The sequence below is a fragment of the Melanostigma gelatinosum genome, assembly GCF_949748355.1.
Source record: "Melanostigma gelatinosum genome assembly, chromosome: 1".
NCBI lineage: Eukaryota > Metazoa > Chordata > Actinopteri > Perciformes > Zoarcidae > Melanostigma > Melanostigma gelatinosum.
Window position 1 is genome coordinate 23,444,578 of NC_136634.1, and position 15,123 is coordinate 23,459,700.

Below are 15,123 nucleotides of genomic sequence, written 5' to 3' on the forward strand. Positions count from 1 at the left end.
ACACACACACACACACACACACACACACAAACACACACACGCACACACACACACAAACTAACTGTAAAGACACAACACAGCAACACGAAGAAAGATAAAAAGATTTTAAAAAACACAAGAGCCAAGAGTCACTTTCTTTCAAACACTTTTCATTATTTTCTCCACATAACTCAAAAACAAAACAGAGTAATTCCCAGAAACATAAAGAAGGAAAGAAAGAAAGAAATAAAGAGAGAGAGAGAGAGAGAGAAAGAAAGAAAGAAAGAAAGAAAGAAAGAAACAAGAGAGTCAAACTATAGAGAGAGCTTGGCATGCTGTAGCATGCTGCGGACTAACTGGGTGATGCAGGGCATCGTCACCAGGCTGATGGCATACAGCAGAGCTTCTTGAACCTTTTTTCAGTCTGGGACCAAAAAAATGAAACAAAAATACATTGTTCTGCCTCTCGTGGTGCAGGCACATTAGACTGTACTCTTGTAATAATATGGGGGGGGACCAACACCAGAAATGAGCCACGTTTGGGTTCCAGTCCGTATAGTTTCAAGGAACGCTGCGTCGGACAGGAAAAACAGCAGCGAACCTCTCTGCCCCGCTGGAAGTTGTTACCGATGGCAACGTGCTCGGCCATCCCGTCAGCATCATGTGGAGGGAGGAGGAGGATGATGCGCACACATGTTCACACAGTCCGATGAGCGATCATGTGCGCGCATGCTAACAGACACAGGCTGGTTGGTATGAGAGACACACACACACACACACAGAAACAAACCCGGTGTCTTCATTTGACTATAAAAACAAATTGTGACTGGTGTTTATGTCTGTCTGTCTGTCATTGATCCTGGCCGCTGTTCGCTACCACGCCACAACCTATACCTGCATCATTTCACCAAAATCCTTCCAAACACTTAGTTCCTGCCAGGCCGCTCGGAGCATCCCTCACACACTCGGATCGGTTTCATGTAACCCAGCAAAGACCAATCGCAGCCCGTAAGAAGATTTCTTTTCGACTCTGCTGTTTTGTCTCAGCATCACGGGTACCAAACAGCCTCCTCTCCAGACACTGCTCCAATCAAAACGCAGCACGTGACATGTGCTTCTTAAAGCTTTTTTCTTCTTCTTCTTCTTGTTTTCAGATTCAACTCACGACTGAGATATGACAGTACAAATGCATGCATTTTTGTACTTTTATCAATTTGCCACTGATTTATCAGTGTGACATTGCCCTTTGAAGCCATATTTCTGGTGTTACACATACAGGCTGGGCTCCGGTGGATGCAGTACTTCCTCTGACAGGGCCTGTCTTGAACCACCACCACCACCACCACCACTGACTCAGACGGAGCTCCGTGCTCTGACTGGTGTGTGTGGAGGTGGGAAGAGAGTGGGAGGGAAAGAGACGTCAGTTAATGCAAAGAGCTAGCTGTGGATGAGCGGCGAGCAGCTCTCGTGAAGTTCACGAGAAGTGCAAAAGGCCACGGAGCTACATGGGGAGACCACGCACGCTGCCATTCAAACACACATTGTATGGGAGAAAAAACGCTCACATTCTGCTCAAATAAACTCATTTCAAACACGCGCACATCATACGCGTGATGGAGAATGAGAGGAGATAGATATCAGAGCGCAGGGGACGGATGATTGAGACGGATGTGGTGGAAGCAATGACTAGCCAGCTCACACACACACACACACACACACACACACACACACACACACACACAGACACACACTCTGAACCATCGGTAACAACATCTGGGCCAGACGGAGGAACCAAAGAGGCAGGAGTTATATAAAGAGGGCTGGAGGGTTACAAAATAAAGAATATATTCATCAACATATCGTACATGAGAGAGAAAAAAATGTTAATAAATAAATTGTAAGTTACAAATCTGTTGAAAACTATGATTTGATGAAAGATGAAAAAAAAAAAAAAGTCTGTCTTGTCAGTCCTGTCTGCAGACAGTGGAAGCAGACATCTCGCTGTAATGCAGCTCTCAAGGCCCGGGGATCAGACCGGTTCAGCCCACTTGAGTCTTTGTGCGGAGCTGTTGGAGCTCACGTAAGTCCACTTTCTATATCGCCTCCTCACAGTCCAGGACTGGTTTACCCCCTCTGTTGTCCACTTCGCTATGCACTCCAGCATCTCTTTTTCCCGACGGCAGGACCAAACTCAGCTGAGGTTAGCCACGGGTTAGCTACCTTTAGCCCAAATATCGGTGGAGCCCTCAGCCGGTAGCAGTCCTCCTGCTGGGCAACACGAAAGGGGGGGGGGGGGGGGGGGGGGGCTGCAGGTTTTCGTCGTAATACTCACATGAAATGTATAGTTCTTGTAGGATAGATAGGCTGACTCTGAAAGCGGTGCTGTCTTTAAATAAAAAAGTGGATAAACAAAATAGCCACTCCAATGTTGAGCAGAATCACCATGACAACCAGGATAGAGCTGTAGGCCTGCGTAGGAGAGAGGAAAGGGGAGTGTCAATAATCAGGACGCACACACACAAACACACACACACACACACACACAGTTTTCATACAGACAGTATATCTAACCTTCTAATACACACAACTGATCGCAGTCATTCATAGTCATCCATTTACCTTGTTTACCAAATCAACACATTTCTTATTACCACAGTTGGACATTAATACGACAATAAACATGCGATGCAGTATTAGGGGATTCATTGAAGAGAAAGTAAAAGGAAACGCAAACCTCTAAACCTCCTCGTGGTTAAATGTAAGGTGGTACGTTTCTGTGTTCACACAATTTAAAGGACCAAACCAATTGTTTCCTTTTAAACATAAAGGTAGAGGATTGTCCTCCATTGTATTCATGTGTTCATATGAAGTTATTGGTGATTGAAGGGTTCTTGTTGTGTTGAAATATTTTCACACTTTTAATATCACATTCATTGGACCTTGCATAACTGCAGGCACGTCAATAATCCCACGGCTGTCAGGGGGATTCTGGAAACTGTCGCTTCCGCTATGAGCCTTTTTTACTGGTTCTGAAAATCATACAGCCCTGGGGTCTATATATATATATAGACACACACACACACACACACACACACACACACACAATGTTCTAGCAAGGTTTTCACCTGACAGCAGCAATGTTGTCCTTTATTGAATACATGTTGATACTTTACTTTAGTGCTGCTGTGTGGTGCTAAAACTAATGAATCCGGAGTATGAGTTGTCAGCCACAGTTGATGGTCTCTTCAGAGTTTGTGTTCTTTCTTTTCTCTATCCAGCCATATTCCTTTAGAAATAGCATGCAAGTACGAAAACAACTTGCATCTATTCAGCACATTTCAAAACAATTACTTGAGCTGTTTAAAAGATAAAGGGACAAGCTTGGCAATGTTTCCGATGGAAACATACCATTGTTCTTTTGTCGATGGAGCCAGTGTGATGCTAACTTCTGGGGGGTTGTCCAACTAAAATATGTTATCCCTGCAGCACTCTATAGAATAAATGGGGGGTGGGGGGGGGCAGATCCTTACTAGATATGTCAACCCTATTTCCTCAGACAATCTAAGAAGATGTCCCACGTACTTCGCTCTCTTGTTATCTGGTTTGCTTTGTGTTGGTGAATACATGAATACAAATGGTCACATCTAACACAAATGTTGCAAAAAAAAAAAGCAAGAAATTGTTACGCTGTTTAATATTTGCAGTGTCTTTGGCAGCGCGTGGAGATAAGACCCGGCAGCGACGGTGATACGTGTTACGAAGCGCAACGATGAAGGAGCAATTTTGCTTCTTAAGATAAATAATACAATCCCGCGTTGGTCCCGCGGGGAGGCCCAGCTTCTCTGACAGAGTGAGGTCAGAGGGCGAGCTCGGCTGCAGAACGGCAGCCTGGAGCTGGCGGGAAGTCAGTGTCTTGCTCAGGGACACTTAAGCAGATGCTGGCTGACAACCTGGGTCGTGCGGGTGAAGGCCAGCCTTTCTCACCACTCTGGGTAAATATGTGAAAGTGAATCTGGTATATTCACTGACATTATTATCAATGCAGCAGACTTTCTTTTTTTTTACCCCACGCTGAATCCCTCACAAATAGTCTCCTTTGTTAGGAAATGTAACATTTTAAAAGTATTTACATGAAGTGTATTTTGGCCTTTTGGTCTCAAAGGATTCACCTCCAGGACAACAGCATGGAGTTGATTGAGTCTAATCGTTTCATGGCGGACTCTGTGAAGAGGACCCGCTCTCATTCTAAGCTAATGAAAACACAACAAATTTGAGTTTCAGGTGATGACACTGAAATCAATGAAAACATCGTTGATTAATAGTATATTCCATTACTGCCAATAGATCGTCCGAAATGCTACACACAGTACCTTTAAGTCGGCCCTCAATGTGAGGGACAAACAATGAGAATTGAGTAAGATGGCATGTCCATTTTCACAGATTGCATGAAACAAAGGGCCCCCTGGCACAGACATGCAAAAGGCCCTATCGCCTCTTGTTCAGCGTCTTTTTGTTGTTGTTTTGTATCTCTTTGTGCTCATTTTGTGTCTCTTTGTTTTGATCTTTTTGGAGCAATATTCTGTATGTGGCTGTTTTGCCTTTTTTTTAAGTTGTCTCTCTGTGGTTGTTTTGTCACTTTTTGTAGTCAATGCATGTCTCTTTGTGGTGTCTTTCCTGCTGTTTTGCATCTTTTTGCAGTTGCTTTGGCCTCTTTGTGTCTCTTTTCGTGTCTCCTTGTGGTTGTTTTACGTTTCTTTATGGTCATTTTGAATCTCTTTGTAGTTGTTTTTGTGTCACTTTATAATTGTTTTGGTCTTTCTGTAGCTGTCTTTTGTCTGTGGCTCTTTTGCCCTTGTTATAGTTGTTTTGCCTCTTTTTGTTGTCCTTTTGTGTCTCCTTTTTAGTTGCTTTATGTCTCTCCGTGGTTGTTTTGCCCCTTTTTGTAGTTTTGTTTGTGTCTCTCTGTAGTTGTGTTGTGTTTTCATCGTCAATGCATGTCTCTTTGTGGTCTCTTTGCAGATGTTTTGCATATTTTTGCAGTTTCTTTGGCCTCTTTCTGTCTCTTTGTGGTCGTTTAATGTTTCTTTATGGACATTTTGAATCTCTTACTGGTTGGTACGCATCTCTTCAAGTGACATCCGTGCCCCTGGGCCTGTGCCTGGTAGGCCTGTTCAATCATTCATCCACCCATGTGTGAACTCTTTTTTGATCTTTTTTAAAGGAAATGTATGGAGGTGTCGCTGTTTACGTTGATTCATTCTAGGAAAATCTCCCACTATCTTTGATAATTGTTGTAATTGATGTTATTGTATGACATCAATGTATTTCTAAATCAATCTATTTTAATCTTTACGACTGGTACAGCACTCTGAAATCAGCATTTCTACCATTATTTCTTCAATCCTGAAGTATGGTTCAGCAAAACTGCTGAACTCGCAACCTATTTTTTTTAAATAACTACTATTTACTTACAGATCCCTAAACCCTAACCCTAACCCTAACCCTAACCCTAATCATTAAAGTGCACAGAGCACAGAGCGGTACTCTTCAGAGAAAACAAAGATCAGGTTAAGTATAATCACAGAACAAACAGTGTAAGCTCCCATTTGTTGTTCTTTTCCCTTTGCTGGAAACTGCTATGAACCACTTTGCTGTCGTTAATAGAGAGATGCAATTTAATCTCTCCACCAGCTCCCTTGACCCAACCAAACACCTTTTATAACAGAATGCTTATTGTCCTGAGGATGAAGTGTTGGCAAAAAACAAATCATTTACCTGCTTACTGGCGTCCCCTGGAACTGAGAACTGCCACTGTGAAGCATCTCTTAAAGAAAAGTAAACTATATCCTTCAGGCCGTTTTCAAACAATTATTCAGAAAATTCATTGGAAAGCTATATTAACTATAATGCTTCACATTTGTATATGAATAACTTCATAAGGTTGCTCGCAGTGACTCATCAAACTATTCTTCTTCTTCTAATCTTTTGTTTTATTGCCTACAGATTTACTGTTTTGTTCAGTTTTACTCTCATCTCTCAGCAGCACGCAGCTGTTTTCACAAATGACTCAACTCGACTCGCTCTGTTTAGTTTTTTTCATTAGTAAAAGTTGTGAACAGTAACTACTTTTTTTGGTTCCACCTTGGTTGAAGTTCCAAGCGAGCTGAGCCCATAGGGTGGAGTTAAAACACTGCAGACCACTGATTTGTCAGAGACAATTGTCACTGTGGCGATCACCTGAGTATCCCTTCTGCACCGAGGGGGGGGGGGGGGTACTATCATTGGAAAGCAAAGTAGAGAAATGGACCTGGGACCAAAAGTGAGTCGAGGTGAAGCGAACTATGACTTGTGGCTCCAAGGCTCCATTTTAGGACCACATTTTCATTGCCATGCAGACCATATGCAAATATACACCACCACCCGCTCTTTCATGTCACAAACTTTCCAACAACTGATCAAAGACAGAAGTTTTCATAATTGGAACACAGGCTCTGAGACAGAACTTGTGCAGTTAATCCTTGACACTAAACATCAAGCCCCAAGCCAGTATCCTTGGTCCGCTTTTTGATCCTCGTCTGAATTTTGATGCTCGCATATTAATATCACCAGCACTGCCTTTTATCGTCTTAGGAAATACGGCAAAAGTACAGCCACATCTTTCAGACGCAGATGCCAAAAGACCTATCCCTGCTTTTATCACTAGCAGGCTTGACTACAGTACTGTAATGCCTCCTTTTGTGGCCCACCTAAGACAGCTTTACATAAACTGCAGACCAGCCGAAATGCAGCAGCGTGTGTGCTGATCAGTCAGCAGGCGAGGACATATTATGTATACATACACCTGTTTTAAAGTCGATTCTTCTTTGGACATTTTAAGATTCTGCCTGTGGTTTTTAAATCCCTCACTGGAGCAGCGACTGATAACATGTCAAAAACGCTTTAAAGACGTCTCCCTGCTAAATCTGCTCCTTCATTATAGGCTCAGGCCTTTCGCTTGCTCCATGATCTTCCACTAAGACCGACAGAGAAGCAGGTTTTAATGTCTATCTGGAGTTGACGATGGCATCACAATCTGTTGACTTTTTTCAGCAAAGAATCCTTAAGATATTATTTTTTTATTGTTACTGCTGTGTCCACGAACCTGTTCCTTCATTTTCAATGTAATTCTATTTTGTTACTGTCAAGATCTCTTGATCGTCATGATAGTGTTTGTTATTGTGGGCCATGAAGGGCTCGGTCATCTGGGGACACGTCTGACTGAGGTGTTGTTCCTGTAACTATGAGCCTTTGGGATGCACGCAGGTTCATTTCTGTGTTCCATGATGACGACTGGTTCATGTCATCGAGTGGACACAGAGGTGCAGTGCTATTTCAGAGGCTTCATACTGGATAAGGTAAAAAAAAAAAATAGTACGCTTTTTTTTAGTTTCTATGTCATGCACTTTTGTATTGCAATCTTGCGCAAAAAGCACCATATCAATAAAGTTTGTTTGATTGATTGGTAAAAGGAGGTCCTTTGTGTGTGTGTGTGTGTGTGTGTGTGTGTGTGTGTGTGTGTGTGTGTGTGTAGGTGTGTGTGTGTGTGTGTGTGTGTGAGCAGCCCCAGTGTTAGCATGGTGTTTGCAGCGTATATATCAGACTGTGATAGCATCTTTGTGTGCTGTGAACCTGTCTTACACAAATCTCACTTGCTTCTCTGCGGCTGCAAACAAACAAACACACACACCACCTCCACCCACCCCCCGCCCCCCTGTCACTGACACACGCCCTCCGATTGGCCGCTGTTGAAGCAAGGCATAAGCTGTTCCCTAGCAACAGAGCGCCTGTTAACCAATAAGGGGCCTTCTGGTGAGGAAGGGGCTAGTTTGCCAGTCTGCTGTTACTAAGGTGCAGTGAGGACCGCTGGGGTTGTCTCTCCGCCTGTGTATCCGTGTTTGGTGTGTTTTAGGCTTCATGTTTTCACGTAGCAGGTGGCAGCAGCAGCAGCAGTCACTGAACTACTAAATAACCGACTTCATCCACAGTGTCAGTCATCACACTGCTGCAGACAAATTTGAATCAAAGCAAGTTGTGTGAGTAGCGTGGAACTGTGTTTAACAGTTTATACACATGTAGAGTGAGTGTGTGTGTGTGTGTGTGTGTGTGTGTGTGTGTGTGAGCGCAAGAGAGAGGGAGAGTTCGTATTTATAATGTGTGGCTTTCACTTGCAGCTTTTTCACTTGGTTTCATTAGCTAATCCTGCGACCGTACTATCAACCAGGATTAGCGTGGTTGGAGCCGTCCACCAGCCTGAGTCAAGACGTAGCCAAAAAATGATATTAAAACGGCGTAATCCTTCCCCCTGCTTGCTCGTAGCACAAAAAAAATCTTTCTTTATTTCAAAAGGTTAAACCTTGTGCCTCTCCCCCAGGATTATCTTAATATGCGGGATAACATTGTGTTATGTCACTGGGGATGGAATGTATCCTCATGACAGTGGGCAACAAATCCTTTAGTCAAATCAATGGGTGGCAGTGACACGACAGATATGACAAATGCACCGTACACGGTGATAATAGGGCCAAACAGAGCCATGCAGAGGTTCACACCAGGCGCCTAGCCAGTAATGGGCCTGGCCAACCCACATTACTCAATGGCCCACCCAGCCAAGTTTGATCAAAATACATTTTGTTTCAAAAAACACAACAATGTAGGTAACTGAACATAACAGACCAAACCTGAACAATTTGCGCAAAACAAATCGCACGTCAATTGATAAATTCAAACTCACTCTGCAATTTCTCTGCAGTTGATGAACCACCTTCACAGCCAAATGTGAAGGCACCTCCCTGACCTGTCAAGAACGGGAAATCAAAGTGCTTCTCATCGAAGTGGTATGGACAGTTTTCTTGGTTGGAATACGGTGTAAATAAGGACGAGCTTTTCTGCAAAAGGTGCAGAGGGCCCATTTGCGAGAGAGGGGTTTGTGGACTGGAAGCATCTATGTCAGGCGTGCGAAAAACACCAGACGAGCAAGCCCCACTCCGTTTCACTGGGCGAGTTTCAAAGCTGGCTGGGGGAATGTGTTGCTATGGACCATTCACTTAACAAGAGGAACTGGGACCATCTAAAAGTCGTTTGGGGTATTGTGTTGTCGCCTACGTAGACACAGGAGAAATGCGGTCGATCGCAATAAAGGAAACTTAATTGTTCATGCGCATGTGCAACTATGATCCACAGCCCCAGAATCGTCCGGAGCAGCTGCCCACAAACAGAACTTTGATGAACCCAGATGTTCAAAATTAGCTGCTGGATGTAGCAGCCCCCCTGATGTTGCGCAGAATCAAAACAGAAGTTCGTGAAACAGCAGGCACCTATTATACTCTTACAGCAGAATAATCTAGGGATGAGTCAAAGCGTGAACTCGTCGCCGTTCGTGCCAAATACAAGAACGAGCAATCGGATTCATGGACACAAGTGGTATTTCAGAAAAGATATTACAGGTGAATGAAGCACTGCAACTTGACCCATATCTGTGCGTTGGCTTCAGTTCCGTTTGATCAGGAAACAAGGGAGGTGTGCAAAACAAACGTTTCCTCAAGCCGTTGTTGGGCTCTGACTATATGGCTTCGACATGTGCTGTGGAACAAAGAGTCAGGTCTTTTGATGAGCCCCAAACCCCCTCTGAAGGAATTTCACATTAGGGTGTGAGTTTCCTCTCCCCCAAAAACTATGCGTTCCTGAAGTCACCTGAAAGCACCGCTGCAATCTCATTGGCCGAGAGCCAAGACACCCCAGGACCCCTGTGGTTCAGCCACTGTTTGACAAAACTAGCTGCAGCCCCCACCTCAATGCTTTTCCCCCTTCGACCTCCGTCGAGCTAGGGAGCACACCAACGTTGTTTCCCTTTTCAACCACAACCTATGTTTCACAGTTATATTCGCTGGCCGAATTCACCAAACTGTCTATTTTATCTTTGTTCGTATCCACGAAGCGAACCCTTTTAATCCTGCAGAAGTGAAGAAGCAAGACTCCTTCAGAAAGAGAGCGAGAACTTCCACTCTCCACACTCCACTAAGCGCCTCGTCTGCTCCGGCCATAAGGACACGAAAGTCCCTTATCCAGACGACAGCGATTCTCTCCCGCCGAGAGCATATCTCCCGCGGCCCGCAGTTTATTTTATCTTCTTGTGTGTGCTTAAAGTACTGTTCATTTTTATAACGTGGTGTATGCTTAATAATCGCCGACACTAACGATCGCTGAGATCGTTGGGGTGGTGTAGAAGTAGCGTGTATTCCATGCTACTGTGATCTGTGTTGAGCGAGCCGCCTAGTGAGGTCGAAGCTGCTTCTCATCAGTTCAGGAGGTCAGAACCGCCGACTGAGACAAAAAGTCGCTGTTCTCTCCCCTGGCTGAGAGAGCAATCTCAGAGGATCGTAATCGCTTGTTTTATTTCATTTTGTTTGGGTTCCTTTCCCTTCTCTTTTACTAACACACACACACACATATAGCTTTGAGCTAATCTAGCTACGTGCTGAACAGCTACCAGCACATGTAGACACCGGGTCTCCTGTTGGCTATCCGCCATTTTGGGTCTCACGCATGAGAGACGTCACCACACCCCAACTACGTCACATGTCACTGAGCTGTTCCCTCGCTCTCCCCCCCCTTTGCTCACACATACCCACACACACACACACACACACACACACACACACACCCCTCTTTTTTCAATAGTCTGTTGATTTTAGATAGCGTGCTCATGAATGTATAGTTGTTGTTAGTTTAGATATTAGTTGACTAGATCATTAGTATTAGAACTTAATAAACTCTGTTGTATTTTAAAGAGCAGCTGTCTGTGATTACTTTGTGCATGCGTGTTGTGATAATAACTGTATATGTGGTCTGTGCTCGAACTTAAACCTTCACTTGCACTCTGAATGTGTAATAGTACTCAGACTACTGACATTGTGAGTGAACACTAATTATGAGACTTAGTTTTATCGTTTGGTTATTGGTCCCTGTTCGCAGGGTGGTGCCCCGTTATTATTAAAAATCATTAATAATTGTTACTTACATCAATAATTCTGTTGATGTCAAGAATTTAGCTTCTTAGATGCTGATAACCCAAACACGCTCCTTTACGTTCCCTACACTGTGTATGTCCACTATAATTCTCAGATGGTTAGGTACTCTGTGCAGTAGCGCTGTGCGATATGGTTTATAAATAATATGACGATATTTTTAGGCTATGCAGCCATTTACACAATATATCTCGATATTTTAATATTTTCTCTTAAATAATATTACTATTTGATTAAACCCTTTTGCTGTGTATAATCACACCAGCATGATCCTTCAAGCAACACTGAGGGGCTGTACTGTCCTTTTGAGGTCAGATTGGACTTTCAAAATGTATTCTTTTTTATGAAGTTTGAATTATTATTCGCAGTTGAAATTCAAATCTTCTCTGAAATGCAGTTTGCAGACAGTAGCCAATTGAATTAGATTAAATAATGGTGTTAAGTAATGTCATTTTGTGCATTAGCCGTATTTGTTAATAGTCTACATTGTTCATCTTTAATTCGTTGCACATTTTTTCACACATAAGCTAAATTTAACAAGATTTTATTGCATGTGGTTGGTGTAAAGGTATAACAGGGCAGTTCAAGTTCTGACTGCTGTACAACTCATGTACTGATGATATTCAGTGTTTACTCACGCGCTTGCTCATTCGCTGCAGTTGTGACAGTTGCAACTGCAGTTGTGCAGTTGTGACAGAGCTTTAATATTGCCGCAAACAACTAGCGGAAGCGCAGCGCGCACCCTTTGGTTCTCCGTCAGGTTAACATTGTAAGAAATGTTGCCGCAGATCACACTGTTAGCACAGCTAGCCACCGAGTCAGCCGTCACCAAGTTCTGAGAGCTGTGTGGAGGCAATAGATATGCTCTGAATTTTGCGCATCATTAATTGAAAATAATTAGTGTGTTTTGTTCTTTCTTAATTCAAACACATGACAATGGCTGTACTGACAACCTGTTCCCACTTCCAATTGTCAAATACCGACTCTTGGCCAGTGCCCCTCGGCGTCTGATACCGAGGCACCCTTTATGAGACGCAACAGGGATTCAGCTAACTCCAATGTCAACAGATCCTCGTCATTATGAGACGGCTTGAGCAAATGGCGTAGTATAAAGAGCAAGAAAGTCCTGTTCGGGGGGAGGTTGGGGTGGGTGGTTGAATCAAACAAACACAGACTTTCACCCAGGAGTGCCTGTGTGCTACAAACATTACATATATAACCATCTTGGAACTAATATTGTTTTTAGTAGTCAAACTACAGAATTGATTGACTTGATGTTTTACAAGGGATGAAACAGACCATTGCAGTCAAAAAATATGATTACTTGTGATGTGAACTTAAAAAAGACCTCACTGATTTAGAGCTTTTGATCCTCTGTAAATTGGCTCCTGACCCTCTCCACGTGGAGGTAAGAGATCAGCAGCAGCCCTGCAGCTGATAAGGACTCGGAGTCTCACTGAAGGACACTTCAGCAGAGTGGAAGCCGTTTACTTGGCTCCCTACTGATGTGGCTGCTGAGGTGAAGGCAATGATCATTTGTTCACTGAGGTGAGCTCTGGAAAGAGTGCTTTCTGTGCTGCTGTAAGAGCCCGTTTTGTATTTTTCACTTAAATTTCAACTCAAACTGCCTGTGTACCAAAGGGGATTTCAGTGACTATGCGAATTGCCTGAGCGTAAAGTGCAGTGTCGTGTTCAGGACACCAGCAGTTTTGTGAAACGCAAAATCTTGTGTAGCTTTAATCTCATCTTTCAGAGTTCGTTGGGTGTTGTATTTGTATTTGCTGGTGTTCTCGGTATGAGTCTTACCGAGTTGCCTTTGCTCTGCAAGAGGCTGTGGTCCTGCTGCTCCGGTGTGATGGGGGAGGACTTCAGAGGGGGGGAGAGGGTGAGGTCCCGACGCAGAGGCCGTGAATCCATCTTTTCCCCCGCTCTGTCCAGCTTGTGCACCGAGTCTTTACCCCCTTCTTTCCCCTCTTTTCCCTCCCTCCCGTCTCGGTTCTTATGCCTCTGTCGCTGCACTGTGTGCGAGCGCCCCTCTCCGTGAGCATGACTGTGCCCGGGCCTCTCCTCCCCGTGCCCATGGGGCTTGTGGGTAGTGGAGTCTCTGGGCTGTAAAGGCTTCATCTCCATCTCATAATTGCTAATTTTCTCCTCATCCTGCTCCAGCAGCCGGCCCCCCCGACCGTGCACGCCCCTGTGCCCCGATGTCCAAGAGGCCGACGAGGACGACTCCGTCCACCTGTCCCCACTGGCCTGTCTGTGATTGGATGATCCATGCTCCCGGGACTTGTGATTGGAGGAGCTGTGTTTGTGTCCGTTGGTCCGGCTCGCTCCTTGTCCGCTGAGCCCACCTCCCGCTTTTGACAACACCCCCCTCCTCTTGTCCTCGCTCCAGCTCTTGGCCCGTGGGTGCTCCCCTTTCGCTCCTCCTGCTCCTCCTCCGTCGCCTTCGACTTTCCCGCTTCCCCCCTCCACCATCACCTGGATCTCCGTCTGCCCTCCTCCCCCACCTTTCTCACCGTCCTTACTCTTGTCCCCGTGGTCCACGGCGGTCTGTCGGTGGAAGCGGGCACTCTTGCTGCGCTGGGACGGCCGGGCGGGAGGAGGCGGCGTGTGGGCCGATGAGGAGGAAGGGGGGCTGAGGTCAGGGGTGGCGGCGTCGTTCGAGGGCTCGTCGGAGCCCGCGCTCTTCACATAGAGGTCGGGGCTGTCGGCGGTGCCGACGCTACTCGACAGACCCTCGCCCTCCACCTCGCTGGACACCTGGCGTTTGGGCCGCTGCACCTCCATGCCTGCAAAGAACAGATGACATCAGAAAGGTGACGGACATTTTTGGGAGGCGGTGGAAGCTATGAAGCTGTCTGTGTGCTTGTTGGCGTTACTTGACAAATACTACTTTAGACTTGTTTAAATGTGCAAGTATCAGTACAGCCAATGATGACAGGCACATTATTTCACAACATGTTGGGGACTGAATGAAAGTGAATGATGAGGATCTTTTTTTTAAAGCATAACCCCCCTCCAACATCATCATATTTTCTTTGGACTGCATCGTCGACAAAAAGCACAACACAATTTAATAATATCAACACAATTTATAGCAAACATAACAAAAATAATAAAAATGTCCATCAAATCAATTACACAACATACTGAGTGGCATGACAAGGCCTGCTGGAGATGTTTACTCCAGACGGCTGGTCCACAGAGTGCATCGTAAAAAAAGAAAAGAAAATGCAAAGCCATCTATTTAATCTTTTAAAACATTTTTTTTTACTATAAATCTAAGAGTGAATCTGATAAAAAAGATTTTAATCCTAATCATTTCTGCACAGTCCCTCAGTTTTTATCCGCAACAAAATGCAAAGGAAGCGGTTAGGCCAGGGGTCAGCAACCTTTACTGTCCAAAGAGCCATTTTGCTCTATTTTCCACCAAATAAAATGTGTCTGGAGCCGCAAAAGCTATTCGATATCACAGCTGATATACGTTTTATATATAGTTATATTATATGTACAAAAACTATAGTTTGTTGTATTTATGAAATAATAGAACAAGAATAAAGACAATTATTGACATTTTATTGCTATTTTAACTTTCATGAAGAGGAGAAAAAAAATACACTGGCATGTGTAAGCCTACATTGAGGTCACAGAACTATGCAGGCCTTGAGTCCTCCCCATAGTTGTGGGAAATAACTTAGAAATAAATATAACATATAGCTGCAGAAGTGAATCAAACACGGAACAATTCAAGTCGATTTGGGTCCTCATTTTTGTGGAAAATAAATAAAAAACGTAGAAATAAATATAACACATAGCTGCAGAAGTGAACCAAACACAGAACAAGTCAAGTCTATTTGGGTCCTCTCCCCATGTTTGTGGAAAAAATATTCAATAAAAAGTAGCTTACTTTGAAATAAATACAACATATAGCTGCACCCTAATATCTTAAAATGAGTGAAGATAAAAAAAAATAGGCAGTTTGTATTTAAGTAAGACTAAAGTCCATTTCAGTGCGAGGTCATCCTCTTCTTTCCTCAGACACGTACAGCCATCAACCGTCGCGTCTGAACATAAAAAC

General features: G+C 44.2%; 1 protein-coding gene across 1 annotated transcript in view; it reads right to left on the minus strand.

The window, feature by feature from the left end:
* Nucleotides 1–2,367: 2,367 nt before the first annotated feature.
* The window catches only part of jph3b (junctophilin 3b), a gene marked incomplete at both ends in the record, with an annotated part of 43,900 nt that continues 31,144 nt past the window's right edge, over nt 2,368–15,123 (minus strand). Inside the window, 2 exons of the mRNA XM_079290705.1 lie at nt 2,368–2,448; nt 12,849–13,834. Of these exons, the coding sequence (XP_079146831.1) occupies nt 2,368–2,448; nt 12,849–13,834 (1,067 nt within the window). The remainder of the gene's footprint in view (nt 2,449–12,848; nt 13,835–15,123) is intronic.